This window comes from Rhineura floridana, chromosome 22 (assembly GCF_030035675.1).
Source record: "Rhineura floridana isolate rRhiFlo1 chromosome 22, rRhiFlo1.hap2, whole genome shotgun sequence".
NCBI lineage: Eukaryota > Metazoa > Chordata > Lepidosauria > Squamata > Rhineuridae > Rhineura > Rhineura floridana.
The window spans coordinates 10,981,622-10,997,643 of NC_084501.1; the positions used below are offsets into that span (position 1 = coordinate 10,981,622).

A 16,022-nucleotide genomic window follows, 5' to 3' on the forward strand; every position below is an offset into this window, starting at 1 on the left:
CGCCACTTCTATTCTGCTTAAATCGGACCTCCCCTTTTAGTCGGCCTTGCAATCGCGACACTTTCTAATGGTAGTGTGCGTTTTGATTCAGTTGCTTTGCACATCGGTAAAACTCTCTGCAAACCCGAAAGACAGGTTTTTAAATAAATGAAGCCAACCCTGCAGTTGGGCAGGGCAGTTCTCGGCCACTGGGCCGGGTCCCTGAGCATGCACAGAGAGCGCCCATGCCTGCAAACGTTTCCTTCCTTCTTCGCGGTCTCCTTTTGGCCTCCCTTTCCGGGGCATCCCTCACTAGCCCGCCCAGCCCTCCTCCTCCTCCTCCTCCTCCTCGCAGGCACATCTGGCGGGCAGGAGACGGGGAGGAGGAGGAGGAGGCGTGGCTAGCCGGGGAGCTGCGGCAGGAGCCCCCGCACCTCTTGGGGACCCGGGAGCAGCCAGGAGAGGAGCCGCCGCCGCCGCCGCCGCTGCGCCTCTGCATTCTGCGCCTCTGCGCGGGCACGGAAGAGGCGCGCCTTTCGGCCAGCGGGGATGGATGCGCTCGCGGAGCTTCTGCCGCTGCTCCTGCTAGCCGGTGCGTGCGTGGGGGGGGGCTGCTAGGGGGCGCGCCTGGGGCCGGCCTGGCAAGCCTGTGCGTTTGTTTGGGGTGGGGTGGGGGCTTGCTGGGCCTTGGGAGCTGGAGGAAGAGGAGGAAGGCGGGGCTGGCTTTGGGTGCCTCGATTGCACCCCGCCCCGAAGCCAGCGCCGGGAGTGACTCCAGCAAAGACCACCCCAGCTTTCCCTTTTGCAACCCCCCCCATCGACTGGGTTTGCTACTTTGCAATTCTGCGCTTCCTTTGCACGTCCCCCCCATCTTTATCCCGTAGGGTTTGATGTGGCAAGGGAGGTGGGGGAGGGCGACGTTCCTTCGTCGTTTGTGGAATGATGGTTTGGCGCGGCGGGTTTAGGACATCTTGCGCCATGGTCCTGCTCATTCATTCTGATAAGCACCAGGCCAGGAATTGGGATAGAAGCTTGCTTGTTCCTTCTCCTCCTCCTCCTCCTCCTCCTCTTATCTCTCGCCTCCCTCCCCCAGCACAAGGCGTCCTGTATCACCCGGCGTGGGGAGCGCAGATGCCGGATGCACCCTGGGCACGTTTCAAGGTTACCGGCTGGAGCGGGCGGCTCTGCCACGCCTGAGTCAGCTGCAGGGTTGTGTTTTTGTTTTGTGTTTTGGTGAGGGAAAAAAACATTTTCTGGGCTTCGAGGAGCTTCAGGTTTTGGGGCAGCGGGCAAGGCAAACGATCTGGCTGATGGAGAAGGCGATCCCCAGAAATCTTTCGGGCGTCAGGAAGGGCCGCCTGGAAAAGATGGGCAGCGCCTTCCAGGCCTGGGGCCCCCTGATAAGGCACCCTGGACAGCCGGGAGGCTATGGGGGGAGTGGGCAGATGGAAATGGGGTGGTGGCGGTGGCGCTGGGGGCGGTGGTGGTGCTTGGGGGAGACACAGCTGGAATGGGGTGGGTGGGGTAGACCCAGGTTTTGACAGCCAAGGGGAAACTTCTCACTGGCCAGACACCTCTTGGTTGTTCCTGTTCCCCTAACATCCTGTCTTTGGAAACAGGAGTAGCGTGGCCGGATCCAACCAAAGGGCCCTTGGGACCCCACCTCCTCTCTTTCCCCAGTAGCCCACCCTTTGGGAAACCCACCAGCAGGGCATCCGCAGAACAGCCCCCTCCCGGAGTTGCTTTCTCAGCAAGTTAGTCAGATGTAGACTGCCCCCCAGGCTGGAAGGTTTTCCTCGGGCTGTTATGGGGGCCCATCAGTGGACTTCTCTTCCTCCTCCTGCGTGCATTTTCTCCGTTGGGGTGTTCACATGTTACATGCCACCAGGGCACAACCTGTGTACACAAATCCCAGTCTCGGTCTGTGTTGGAATTGTTTTTAAGGGTGTTTTTAAAGATTTAGAACACAAATATTATTACTATTAGTAATAATTTTGATTGATTTCCCATCCTTCACCTTAATAACAACTATGATAAGATTCATAGTTCCTTTCAGGGGTGTTGTGGGGTGGCTCTGAGTCTTTTGTGCTGGGTCGTTGAAAAAGCCATTTATATCTATATATCAATATCTATAGCTGATATAGCACAGTGGGGAGGAGAGCCTGGCTGGGAGTCCAGAGTCTGTGAGTTCAAATCCCCGCTCACGTCTCCTGGGCGTCAAGGGCCAGCTAAAGATCACCCCCACAGTGAGTGGCTCAGGGGTTACATGCCCTGCCATCTGTGCAGCCGTGGGCAAGCGGCATAGTCCCAAGGAGCCCAGTTGCCCCCCAGCTGGCAGTTGCGGACAAGGAAGGGGCTGGCTTGTGCAGCTGTGGCAAGCTGAGCGGGCCCTAGCCAGCTGGGGAGGACTAGCCTCAGAGGGAGGCAATGGTAAAGCCCCTCTGAATACCACTTACCATGAAATCCCTATTCTTAGGGTTGCCGTAAGTCCCGACTTTGCCAGCTACCCCACTTTTAATTTGCCCAGAGGGCCTAGGAAATCTTATTGACCCTTCATGGGGAGTCCTGACAATAGAGCCAGGAGTTCTGCCCCCCCCCTTTGCAAGTTGGCCAAATTTGCATCTCTCTCTCTCTATAGTAGCATATGCAAAGTTGATGCAAATTTGTGTTACTGGCTTCTTCCCAGGTGTTTTAAAAAAGTGCTTAGCAACACCCCTGATTTCTTTCCATCTCTCTCCCTCCCCCCCCCCGACCTCCAAACACGAAGGTTCCTGGAAACATATTTATTTATTTATTTATTTATTTCATTAAACTTATAGACCGCCCCATAGCCGAAGCTCCTTGTACATAACAGGTACAACGCTGGTCTTCAAACATTCAGTTCCCAAACTGCAAGTACCAAAAGTACATTTGGAAGCATGCCGGTCTTAACTGTCTGTACTTTGGATTCTTTTATTTTGTTTTATTTATGGTATTAAATGCTTATCCTACCCTTCCTCTCAGGATTAAGCCGTTCTTTATCTTCCACTTATAATTCCTTGAACTCCCAAGGAAGATTGTTGCAGCCTTCTTAATAATTGCAAGAAAGGAAGACAGAAAGCAAGTTTAGGATGAGCCTCTGTTTTGTGTGTCGAAAATTCTGTTTGCTTCTCAGTCGGCTATGCTGGGGTTTCTGTCGCCTCTTGGGGTCTGAAGTGCTGACCCAGATCTCCCATTGCGCCTGCACCCCAGATGTGTGTGTGTACCAGCATTTGCAACTGCATGATGGAGAAGGAGGAGGGACCTTTGTGTTGCTTTCCTCGTGTGCCACCCTTGGATGCCGTCCTGGCTGCTGGGTTTGTGCACCAGGCGACATTTTCATATCCATCCAGCTGCCACCTGTGCTGGTGTGTTCAGGAGAGGAACTGTTAGGAGCAGTGGCCCAGCCTTGCAGTCACAGCCGGCCTGCAGATTTCCATAAAAACAGACCATTTGTTTATTGCCCTTCTGCCTGAGAGGAGAAGAGCATCCCCTGGTGCTGCTGCCCAGTTGCCAGGGGGAGGGAGGCAGGCGCTGGGGAGGGACAAACCCTTTGTGGCTGCTGTTTCCCGCGTTTGCATTCCCAAGTGGACTCATTTTGCTTAATGAGCCTGTTATGGAATTAAGTCCTGAGTGTGTTATTTCTCCCCCCCCCACGGCTGGAGGGATTTGATTTGATGCTGAGCTGAGCTGCATTGCTGCAGAGGCCTGTATTTGTTTTCCAGCTTTTTGAAATTGGTACGGACACCGCAACCACTTGAACACCACACACTTTCAGGACGGCATCTTTGCCCATGTCCAGCCCTAACCAATCAGCAAACATTTATTTATTGTATTTATATACTGCCCCATAGCCAAAGCTCTCAGGGCGGTTTACAATAACTAAAAACATTAAAAACAAATATACAAATTTAAAAACACATCTTTTAAAAACAATTTAAAACACATGCTAAAATGCCTGGGAGAAGAGGAAAGTCTTGACCTGGCGCTGAAAAGATAACAGTGTGGGCACCAGGCACACCTCGTCAGGGAGATCATTCCATAATTTGGGGGCCACCACTGAGAAGGCCCTCTCCCTTGTTGCCATCCTCCCAGCTTCCCTTGGAGGAGGTACCCGGAAGAGGGCCTTTGATGTTGAGCATAGTGTACGGGTGGGTTCGTATCGGGAGAGGCGTTCCATCAGGTATTGTGGTCCCAAACCCTTGCATGGGGCGAAGGATTCTAGGGGGTATTTTAAGATGCACGCTCAATTCATGTGGGGTTCTGGCCACTTGGGCCTCCACGTGGCCCCACAGAAAGCAACATGGAGCTCTAGAACACACCCAGAACTCTGCTGTGGCTGCGTGGTAAAGGTCAGGGGTGGGGAGTCTTTTCCAGCCTGAGGACCACATTCCCTCCTAGGGAACCTTTTGGGGGCCATGTGTCAGTGGTGGGCAGGGCCAGAGGCAAAGTGAGCAGATCAATGGGTGTGACTCTTAACAGTATTCCAGTCGTGCAAAAATCAGAGGTTTCTCCAGTTTTATGCCACAGGCACCTTCTCTTCATCCTCCACCAGGGCGCGGAAGACTCATAATCACAGTTCAGGGGCACATTCCAGCCAGGCCAAGGTACTCAAGGGAGGCTCAGAGGAGGCTCAGTGAGGGGCGTGGCCCAGTGAGAGTCCCAAGAGCCGAACGGAGAGGCGTGAGGGTGGCACCCCATTTGTGGAAAACCCTCCCTAGTGAGGTGTATCTGTCTCCCTCATTATTGACTTTCAGGAGGAATCTGAAAACGTTCCTGTTTACCCAATCCTGAAATAATTGGCTGAGAGAATGTTTTCAACAGTATTTAGAATGCTGTATATTATCATTGATATTTTCCCCACCCTGGACTCTTTTGGGAGGAAGGGTGGAACCTAGGATGGGTGAATGAATGAACGAGTAGAATCTGGGTTGTGGATCTGGGTCTGTCCACACTCTTTGTTTCAGTGAGTTACTTTTTGTAAGGACGAGGCCCTTGTAAGGAAACCCCCCCCGACGTCATTTCCCACCAGTGTTGACTCACCGATGGTTTCCTCTACTCTGATGGAATTAGCAGCTATGACCTCTGCAGCCGAGTTGCTATATTAATGACCGTTTCCAGCTCTGCGTTTAATCATTAAAATAATTACAATTAGAGTTGAAAACTCTGCCTGAAACCCAATCCCATAATTCTGTTTTCGCACCCAGATAAATGTCTGTTGCTGGTTTTGCTGACTCCCCCTCCCGCTCTCTCCCCACAGTTCTGAGCGACGCAAGGGAGGTCCATCTCCCCCCGGGGCCCTTGTATCGCGTGGAAGGCACATCCGTTGCGATCCCCTGCAATGTCTCAGAGTACGAGGGACCCACCCTGCAGCACTTTGAATGGTTCGTTTATCGCCCGTCGGCTCCTGATATCTCCATTGGCATGATCAGCACCAAGGACCCCAAGTTCCCGTACGCTATCTTTGGGCCCCGGGTGCAGGCAGGAAATGTGTCCCTCCAGCGGGTGCGGGGCGATTCCGTGGTACTTCATATCAAGGGGATACGTGTGGAAGACACGGGCGTCTATGAGTGCTACACCCCCACCACGGACTCCAAGTACCACGGCACTTACAGCAGCAAGGTGGAGCTCCAAGGTACGCCTGGCATCTTCTTGGCACAGCCAAAGGACCGACATGAAACCACAGTCAGGGCATGCTCTTTGCTGGTTAGCCTCTGTCCCTCTCTGCATTGCCATTGGCTCCCATGTGTCAAATCCCAGATTGACAGCCCTTTGAGGGAGGGATCTGTCCACTTGTGATTTGCTACCGCAAGGCATACCAATGGCGGCCAACTTGGATGGCTTTGAAAGGGGGCCAGATGCATTTGTACAGGAGGATAAATCCGTCTGTAGCTACTGTTCATGGTGTCTGTGTGCTGCCTCCCAGATCAGAGGCTCCTGAATGATACCATTTGCTGGGGCACACAGGTGGGGTGTGTGGCACCCACGTCCTAATTATGGGCTTCCCATCAGTGGCTATGAGATATGATGGCTCTGTTCTGCCTCCACTGTCAGAGGCAGCAAACCAGTTGCCAATTGCTGGGAATCACAAGTGGGGACAGCATTGCTGTTGCACTCGGGGACTGCTGGGGGGCTTCCCATTGGGGCATCTGGTTGGCCCAGTCGGGGCCCCCTTTGGCTTCATCCAGCAGCCAGGCTCTTCGTATATATAGGGTTAGTCAAATTCATGGAGGATAAAGCTCTTGATGGCTGTTAGCCACAATGGCTAGGTCGTACTGTCGGAAGCAGTATGCCTTTGAATGCCAGTTGCTGGAAACTGCAGGAGGGGAGAGTTACTGCTGCACTCAGAGCCTCCTGGGCCCTTCCCTTTGGGGCATCCGGATGGGCACTGTGAGAAGAGGAGGCTAAACTAGATGGGCCCCCTTTAGCCTGATCTGACTGCTGCAGGGCTCTCCTTAGATCCTTACAGTACTCTGTAAAGCACCCACGCACATGGGGGATGAAAGGGTGGCTGACGCAGCCTGGCGGTGATGGTTTGCAACCGCTAACCTTGCCTTGGCCATTGTGCTTTATTGCTGAGGAAACAAAGAGCAGCTCTTTGTGTCGGGTTGCTTTTGACTCTTTTAATTGTTTTTAACCGCTGGGTGAAGGGCGGGAAGAAATTCCAAGCCTAATAATAATTCTACTACTACTACTAAACATTACAAATGCTTGTTCAAACATACACACACTGGCTTTGTGGTTAAACCCCTTACAAGGGGAGCAGCTGTGGGTATGCAGATTGCAGCCGCTGTACATAATCACCCGGTGCTGAGATTTATTGCATCCACGATGGTGGTTTGTGAGGCTGCTGATGCCTTTCCCTTTAACGGGAGGAGCAAGCACATGGCTTCTGAATCTGGCGTTGTCCAAAGGCCAAGCTCTGCTGCGGAGAGGGCTGCTGGGGACATAGGAGGAGGAGGAGGGCCCATTTGGCATGTGACAGGAGAAGCCCTGGTGATGTTAACAATATAGGAAAGGGCTGTATATTGGGAAAGGCTGCAGCTCAGTGGCTGAGCCCCTGCTTTATGTATAAAAGATCCAAGGTTCAATCTCCAACGGCATTTCCATGTAGAGCCAGGAATGTCCCTTCTCAGAAGTCCTGGAGAGCGACTGCCAGTCAGTGTGGACAAGACTGTGCCAGGTGGACCAATGGTCTGACTCAGCATAAGGCAGCTTCCTATTTAAATCACACCCTTATTCAGAACAATGAGGACTAGAATTTTACTTGATTATTAGAGGAAAGGCTATAGCCCAGTGATCAAGCAACAGCTTTGCATATAACAGGGCCCAAGTTCAACCCTGCCAGCGAGTGCTGACATTACTGAGCTAGATGGACTTGGTATGAGGCAAATTCCTTTGTTCCTAACATACATGAATATTGCTCCCCCCCACCAGTGGATTTGGGGGGTACCATTCAGGCATTTGAATGCTCCACAACCATCTTCTGTCTGTCCCTCTCTGTCCCCACCCCATTTTGGAAGGATTCCCGTCCACTGTTTTAGTCAAGTTCACAGTAGCTGACAGCATCGTGTAAATCAGTAAAGACAGTAAGCCTTTAAATTACACTTACAAACATCATCCTTGGAAAACCAATCCAATGTTGGCAGTGGAGTGAAAAATCCAGCCAGCCAGTTGAAGGTCTGAATGCCAACAGCAGCGAATGGAGCCAATAGCAAAATTTCCCCCAATAAATTCACTTAATCGCAGGTTAACAAAGAGTTCAGAGGTGTTTTGCAAGGTCATGGCAAGCCACCTGCCCACCCTGTGTGCCGAAAGCTGAGGTGTGCCAAGGGCAGGGGCTGACCTCCTTTCCTCCTATCCCAACAGTGATCCCCGACAAGCTCTCTGTTTCTGCCGCGTCTCCTCCTCCTCCGAAGCCCCCTTCCCACAGCCGTGGGGCCACCTCTGCCTCTCTGCTGCAGGTGACGCTTTCCGAGAGCCAAGACCTCCGGCTGGTGTGTGCCGTGGCAAGCAAGACCCAACAGCACACCCACCTCTCTGTTGCCTTCGGCCTGTCCACCCCCGAAGACTCGCGGGGTCTCCGGACTTTGCAGGAGGTGATTGGGGTGCAGCGAGACTTCGCTGTGGAGGCTGGGGGACGTTTCGCCGAGCGGCGCCGAGCCCGTGAGCTGTCACTAACCAAGCTGGACGGCCAGCAGTACCAGATGGTGTTGGGTTGGTTGAGACCAGAAGACTCTGGGATCTACCACTGCATTGCTGGAGAATGGATCCAGGATCCTGACGGGAGCTGGCAGCAGATTGCTGAGAAGCGGGTGTTACTGGCTCAGGTTGCTGTCCAAACCCTAGGTGAGTCTTCCTCGTGGGGAGGCATCCATAGAAGACCTCTTCTCTGGCTTTTAGAGAGGAAAGAGTCTCTCGTGTCCACCTGGCTCACAGTTTTGCTGTTCAAAAATGGCAGACCACCCATTCCACCCTCTGCCCATTCCAGCATCTTCCCTCGTGACCGTAGCTGGTCCCATAATCTCTCTGTATCCCTGGACTTTCCTCCTTTCTCTATGGCTTTCTCCTCTAACAGTGTCTTGCACCAAGCATACCCAACCCCATCATTGCTCCTCCTGCCTCAACCTCTGCTTTTCCCTGCCTCGTATGTTCCTACGAGCCAGCGTGGTGTAGTGGCTAGAGTATCATACAGGGACCTGGGAGACTAGGGTTCAAATCCCTCCTCACCCACAGTATGATCACTGGGAGTGACCTTGGCCAGTCCCAGTCTTTCTGCCTTGCCTACCTCACAGGGTTGTTACAAGTGGGAGAAGAGCCATGTATGCCACCTTGAGATCCATGGAGGAAAGGTGGAATTATTATTATTATTATTATTATTTCATCATCATCATCATCATCATCATCATTATGGATGAGGAACATCTGGGTCCCTGCAGACGCTGACCATTGGCCAAGCTGGGGCTGCTGGGAGATGGAGTTCTCCATCCCAGCTACCAGCAAAGGTGTCATTTGGAGTCTTCCTCTGCGCGGCAGGTGTTTGTCAGGTTTTGCTAGGTTATGAGTGGACTCAACAAACATTCGGTGGTTGCAGTGCTGGTTTGTGGGTTAAATCCATCTGGTGTTCCAGCCTCCTTCCCCTTGAGCTTGCAATGGAATGGAGACGATGGGCCTTTGGGCCCCCGCTTCTCCTCTCCCAAACAGCACCCACGCCTTTGCCATCCTTGTCACTGTCTTTCTGTTGCTTCGCTTTCAGCCAGTCAGCTAGCCGTGTCTGCAGGCCCTCCCAAAGTCCGCATTGGCTCTGGAGAAGCCCTGGAACTTCTCTGCAGTGTCTCTGGAATGCAGGCTTCTGCTTCACCTCACGCCGTCTACTTGGTCGGCTGGGAAGTGAGCCACGGAGCCGGTGAGGAGGGACACCTCGTGGCCCGGTTGGACGCAGACGGGGCAGTCGTCCTGGGTGACAGCTACGCCAACCGCGACGTGGGCAAGCGGCGTGTGTCCCTGCAGAAGCTGGGGAGGTCCCCTCCTGGCTCCTATCAGCTGCGGATTGAGTCAGCCCAGCCGGGGGATGTGGGTGCATACCGGTGTGTGGTGTGGGCGTTTGTGTGTTCTCCCAGCGCCAAGTTGCGCGAAGTGGCCAATGCCAGGTCTGAGGCATTGACAGTGGACATGAAACCAGAAGGTACGTGTTGCATCACAGAGCAAAATCTGGACCACTGCTGTGAGCAAGGCAGGCAGAAGGGCCCGCGAGTTGCTCTTGCTGCTGCTGCTGCTGTTAATTTGTTAGTCGCCCTTCGCTGTAAGGTCCCAACAACTTAAAATACATCCTTACAACAATTTTAAACAAATTGCAATGGCAAGGATAGGGTGGGTCCTAAAAAGACCAATAATTGGGTATTAGAACAAATTAAACCAGAACTGTCACTAGAAGCTAAAATGATGAAACTGAGATTATCATACTTTGGACACCTAATGAGAAGACATGATTCACTAGAAAAGACAATAATGCTGGGAAAAACAGAAGGGTGTAGAAAAAGAGGAAGGCCAAACAAGAGATGGATTGATTCCATAAAGGAAACCACAGACCTGAGCTTACAAGATCTGGTTCATGACAGGTGCTCTTGGCGGTCACTGATTCGTAGGGTTGCCACAAGTCGTAATCGACTTGAAGGCACATAACAACAACAACACCACGTGTCAAAGTGCCTCTCTTTTACCCACGGCAACATGGTTTGCACTTCTGGATGCACAAAGCTAATTTTTGGAGACAGTGCCCAAAGATTCTGTGCTTAGTCCAGCTGGTGAGTCATCTCAGTGTCTTCCTTGTTGCCTAAATACTTCCCTGGTGTCTTCTGTGCATGGTGCCCCTAAGAGTCTAGGTAACCTTGAGATCAAGGGCAGCCTCAAGACGTCAGTGGATTCCTCCAGCCCGCAGCAGCTGGCATGGCCAATGGTTAGGGATGAGGATGGGAGTTGTAGCCCAGCAACGTCTGGAGAGCACCACGTCAGTTATCCTTGCTTCAATTCGAGCACAGTGCTTACATCACTACATAGAAACTAACAAGAATTTGATTACATCCAATCTGAAAATAAAGGCTGGCCATTTGCAAAATTATCATTATAAACCAGTCACGTTTTAGGGCCAATGATGTCGTGTGAATGCTGCAAAAGATCTGTATGCCTGAGAAGCACCCATCCCATAATAAGTGTTTTATAAATGCCACAATTAAATAAAGATCTAGAAGCATCCGTTGTTCCAGGGCTGTTCCTCACCTGGTTAAAGAAATCTTCGCCAATGAAATTGTGGATTTTTGTGGATGTAGTTAACCCCCTCTGCAGTTGAGTTGAGCAATAGATACGAACAGTAGCTTTTGAACTGGAGGTTGCCCCTGCATTTGATGCAAATTCTAATTTTAATAATAATTTCCCAGTGGGAGCCCCCTTGGAAGAGACCTCCCTTTGTGTGTAAGAGATAGGGGGCTGATTCTTTTAAGATAGCACCTACCACCTGTAGGCTGCTCTCAGCATGGTGAAGGAGATCTTTTGGCCCTTAGATCTGTTCCCAGGGGCTGCGTTGATTCTCTCCTCTCGTTCCCCTGCAGCGGTGGTCCTTGAAGCCACGGCGTGGCTGCCATTCCCCACCATCTATCGCGGGGACACGGCTGAGGTGCGTTGCAACATCTCGGTAGAATCCACTCAGATGGTCCACTTGGCCCTCAGCTGGTGGGTGGAGCCGCTGAAAGAGGATTCGGGGTCTGACGGCGGCATGTTGGCCTCGGTGAGCCGTGAGGGGGTGGCTGATCTCAGAAGCCGTCCGTCCGGCGGCGCTGTGAGCGTGGACAAGGTTGGGCCGCTGAGCCACCGTCTCCGCATCCATGGAGTGCAGTCGTCGGATGAGGGGAGGTATCACTGCGCTGTGACCGCCTGGGTGCGCTATCCTGACCTCAGCTGGTATAAAGCTGGATCGGTGAAGTCCAAATCTGTCACCGTGTACCCCTATGCATCGGGTGAGTGGCAGGACCACCTTTGGGTGTGCGGGTGGGTGGGTGTCTGGAGCAGAACCAGGCCCCTGCATCTTTCTGGGTGGGGTGTACGTAAGAACCTAAGAACAGTCCAGCAGCAGCTGGATCAGGCCAAAAGGGGCCCACCTAGGCCAGCATCCTGTTCTCACAGTGGCCAACTTGATGCCCCAATGGGAAGCCCCCACAAGCAGGACAGGAGTGCAGCAGCAACGCCCCCCTCCTGCCATTTCCAGAAGCATCTTGCCACCACCCTCATTGCCTAGAGATGGATTTAACACCATCATTTATTGATTGCTATTAGGAGCTACCTGTATATCAAGTCAGACCCTACGGACATAAGACGAGCCCTCTGCATCAGAACAGCATGCATGAGGCCCAGGTTCAGCCTCCAATGGCACCTCTAGGTAGAGCTGGGGATGAAACAGTGGAGTGCCGCTGCCAGTCAGTGCAGACAGTACTGAGTTAATGGACCAGCAATCCTACTTGGGAGAAGGCCACTTCCCATGTCCCTGGTTTAATCGGCTCTTTATCTAGAACCATGAGGACTAGATTCTCACTTCATTTTTAAGGGGAGGGCGTTGGCTCAGTGGAAGGTCCCAGTTTCAATCCCCGGCATTTCCAGGGGTGGCTGGGAAAATCCCCCACCAGAAACCCTGGAGATCTGCTGCCGGTTAGTGTAGACATTACTGGGCTGAATGGACGCCACTAACCTGAGTTGGGAGAAGGCAGTTTCCTGTTTTTCTGTAATGCTGGTATTTCATTTCATTTAAGAGTTCTGTGTACCCCTTTTGCCATTAGGCCCAGAGTGGTTTGCATCAGTAAAAAATTGCAGTTCAAAGGAGTCAGCATAAGGAAAGGCCTCCCAGCTGCGACGTGTCCTCCCAGAAAAGTTGGAGGCTTGCGGAAAAATCCCTGGTTTGGTGATGCATGAAGATGCCTGCCTGCCCCCCCTGACCCTCTTGGCCCTCTCTGCTCCCTCTCTCCTCAGCCATGGACACCTTGTTCCTCCCGCTCCTGGTGGGCGTCTCCAGCGCCCTTTTCATGGGTGTCACTGTCCTCGTCACGGTCACCTGTTGCTTCATGAAGAGGCTCCGTAAGAGGTGAAAGCTGCGCAAGAGGCTGGAGGTGCGTTCATGTTTAGCTGGTGTGGCTGTGGGGGTGTTTGCCGAAAAGGTCTGGGCAGTAGTCAGAGCTGTGGTCCAGCAATATCTGGAGGGCACCACATTGGCCATCCTGTAATGTATTTTAATCCAGCGGTTTCACATTGGTGTCTCCCGCTGCGGTTCCTTTGCCCCAAGATGACCGCTGGAAGGTTGCTTACAGATGAAAGATGGAAGAGTTGTGTCCCCTCCGCTTTTGCACTTGGGCCCCTTGATCAGGGATGGGCAAGCAGGCTACACATCCCAAACCAAAGAGCTTTTATGCCCTTGTCGTAAATCGACTCACTTTTTTCTCCACCCCGTCTTTTTGGCAGGTGCACCCGCCCTTTTGCTCTGGGCTGGCATCCGCAATTAAGTTGCAAAGGCTGATGGCTGAATAGCAATCAAATATTGATTTGGACCGATGGTGGTGGTTTTTGTGCCTGTTTGACCCATGTCTCTCCCCTCTTCCAGGCGCTTCCCCTGTCTTTAATCCTTCCATTGGCCTCCTCTTTAAATCGTTCTGACTGGTGATCTGGTTCCTCCAGCCGCTCCACCAGAGAAGCCTCTGCTCCTCTTCCTCCCTGCCTCTGGCCTGGGTTTGGCTTCTGACTCTTCCGAAGCTTCCCAAAGCTCTGGCTCTTTGGAAGGGCATTTTTGGTTGCTTCTCCCAGCTACCCAAATGGCCTTTCTTTGGGTGCTGTGTTTGGGGGTCCAGGTGAAGGGAGGGGGCCACCCTCACACTCTTTTGGGGTCTTTTCCAAAGAAGCCTCTCTTTCCCACACGTGCTATGTTTGATCAGTGCAGAACCCCTCTCCTTCTCCCTTCCTCTCTTTGTCTCCCTTTTCCCAATGAGCTGCATGTTTACAATGAGATGGCACGTGTCCTGTTGGGGCCTTTGGCAGCTGATCGGGGCAGAGAGTGGATTGACTGGTGGCTGTTACTTCTGTTGTTGTCGTTGCAGGAATGGAAGGCCTCCAAAGAAGCCCCCCCACACCCACACCCCAACCACCGCGGCTCCTCTTAGATGGCGGCTCATGGCGTCAAAGCATCGTTCACAAGACTTTGCCCAAAGCAGCCGGTGACTATTGTTGCCCACCAGTGACCTTTTTCTGTGTTCCTTTAGGCAGGAACCCAACTGGACAGTGTGTGTGTGTGTGCATGTGTGGGTGCGCATCACTGTGAATCTTCAAGGACGCTCAAGGGAAACAGAATAACTGAACAGAGCGTGAGTGGAAAACAGAGCAGGAAGGCAACAAGGTAGCCAACAGCTGTCTTTGTTGTCGTTACATTGGGTTGGGAGGGTCTCAGGAAGGTGGTTGTGGGGTCTTACTTGTGCCAAATGAAGTGGTGTAGGGATGCTCCGGCCTGCAACTTTGGATCCCCAGTGGGGATTTTGAACCTGTCCCTTTCCTCGTGCCCAGTTTGGTGCTTGGTGAAACTCCCTGCCAAGACATCTTAGCAATGCGACTCTTCCCAGTGGCATCTGCAAGGCTGATTTCTCGCTGGTGTGAGTGACCGAGCTGGGGGGGTATGGGGAGAGAGAGACCAAATGGAGCAATTCTTTCACAAGAGCCGTCCTTGTCTATTTTTGTATGTTCAGAAACTTTGGTAGAAGAAGGGCAGGCCCTCTGCCTCCTATCTGTCCCCTTTCTGACTGACGCTAGGCCTCTGGGTGATACTGGAAAAGTGTGCAACAGTCAGCCAGGGATGGCTTTGCCTGAGAAAAAGCCATTTTAGCAAAACGCGTGTCCTCTTTCCATCCGTGGGGGGGAAGTTTGTCTGTCTGGGCCCCTTCAAATCTTGCATATGCCTGTTCCTGTCAGAAGAAATACCCCTTTTTGGCTGTTCCACAGCTGCATCGTTGCAGCCGGGAAATAGTTGCACTCAAGCCATGGGTATGCGTGCACATTCCAGGGGAGAAGGGAGATCTGGAATTGGAAAGGCAGATCTGGGTAATTCGCAGTAGATCAGTGAGGATTTCTCACTCCCAGTTGCTTTACAGGAGCACCACCACCAAAAGCTCCCCCTAAATTATACTGCTGAAATGAATGCCAGGTGGTAGTGATGGGGAAGTTTCTCTTTTGCGAGGAAGGGTAGGATATAAATTTAATAAAGAAAAAAGCTTGGGGTAACCAGGAACGCAGAAAGGACTGTGAGGTCTGTTCAGTTTCTGGCACTTGGAATAAATTCCTGGGTTCAGAATTCTTTCATTCCAAGTGTATTACTTTTGCACCAGGCTCTGGTTGGTGGATCTCCAGAGATCTAGTTTTGAAAAGCAAAGTAGATCCCACAGGCCTGAAATCTTCCCCCACCCTCCTCTGGAAGATCTGGCTTCACAGTCAGGTTTACTATGGAAATTGGCAGAACCCAGTCACGCTGCTGAGCCAAGGAAAGACTCTACCCAGAAACGGCTGTTTTATTTTCTGACTGCTTGTGTTTATTTTTAGATCTGTTCTGATAGTGAGCTGAGTTGTGTGAGTGGGGAGGGAGTCTGAGATCACACTGTTTGGGGAGGGATTTGACAGGCACAGATTTGACAGCTGTCTGCAGTGAACGATTGTGCTTGCTTGTGGGTGAAGAGATTGCCACTTGGCCAGTCTTGTGGGGAGACATTTTGGGATTGGGGCAGTGATGGTTGGCAGGGTGGGGTTGGGTGGGAAGGGAAAGGCACACCTGATGGTGCTCCATTGCCAGCCTGTGAGAATCAGCCAGAACAAACGTCAGTTGCCTCTGATGCATGCAAAACGCATTTAGTTTGTTAAAGCAATTTTAAATGAAGGGAAATGTATTTTTTAAGGATAATAAAAATAAACCGTTATAAGTGCCTTGGTGCTGAATATTGCACCGTCTTCAGCCTTTTGCATTCATTATCCAGAACAACAGCAGGGTGAGATGAGTTAGAAAATGCAGGCTCCCAGTCCCCCCCCCCACTTTAAAAAGAGAAAAAGAAAATCAAACCTTTTAGAAAGGGGCGCTAATTGAAGATTTTTGAGGCTGCTCCATGCCCTGGGCCTTTTGCAAGTAGGAAAAACGTATCACTTGATGCCCAAATAGGCCTGTAAGCAGTTTACAAGTATAAAAACCAGTTGCACCCAGTTGCACAAACATTAAAATATAAAACATCCGCAATTAAAATGCATGCCGAAACAACCCCAGTTAAAATATTTTTAATAATTATAAGCACCCACAGTAAAAAGATGCCATAAAACAATCCTGTTAAAAATGACACAGGAGCTCAAACGAGGTTGGGGGGACATACACCTTTGTGGAGCCTCTCGCCCAATGGCATTCCTGATTTCTATGTCTGGATGTGGAAGTTGGGCAGTGAAAAAAGTGGATAAGAGAAAAATCAGCTCCT

General features: G+C 51.8%; 1 protein-coding gene across 1 annotated transcript; it reads left to right on the top strand.

Moving 5' to 3' along the window:
* Window positions 1–258: 258 nt before the first annotated feature.
* IGSF8 (immunoglobulin superfamily member 8) lies at window positions 259–15,473 on the top strand. The gene is made up of 7 exons (XM_061605765.1): window positions 259–571; window positions 5,258–5,632; window positions 7,867–8,346; window positions 9,254–9,682; window positions 11,103–11,507; window positions 12,511–12,647; window positions 13,626–15,473. The coding sequence occupies exons 1-6, from the start codon at window positions 529–531 to the stop codon at window positions 12,624–12,626; spliced, it is 1,848 nt and encodes a 615-aa protein (XP_061461749.1). The 5' UTR covers window positions 259–528; the 3' UTR covers window positions 12,627–12,647; window positions 13,626–15,473.
* Window positions 15,474–16,022: the final 549 nt, after the last annotated feature.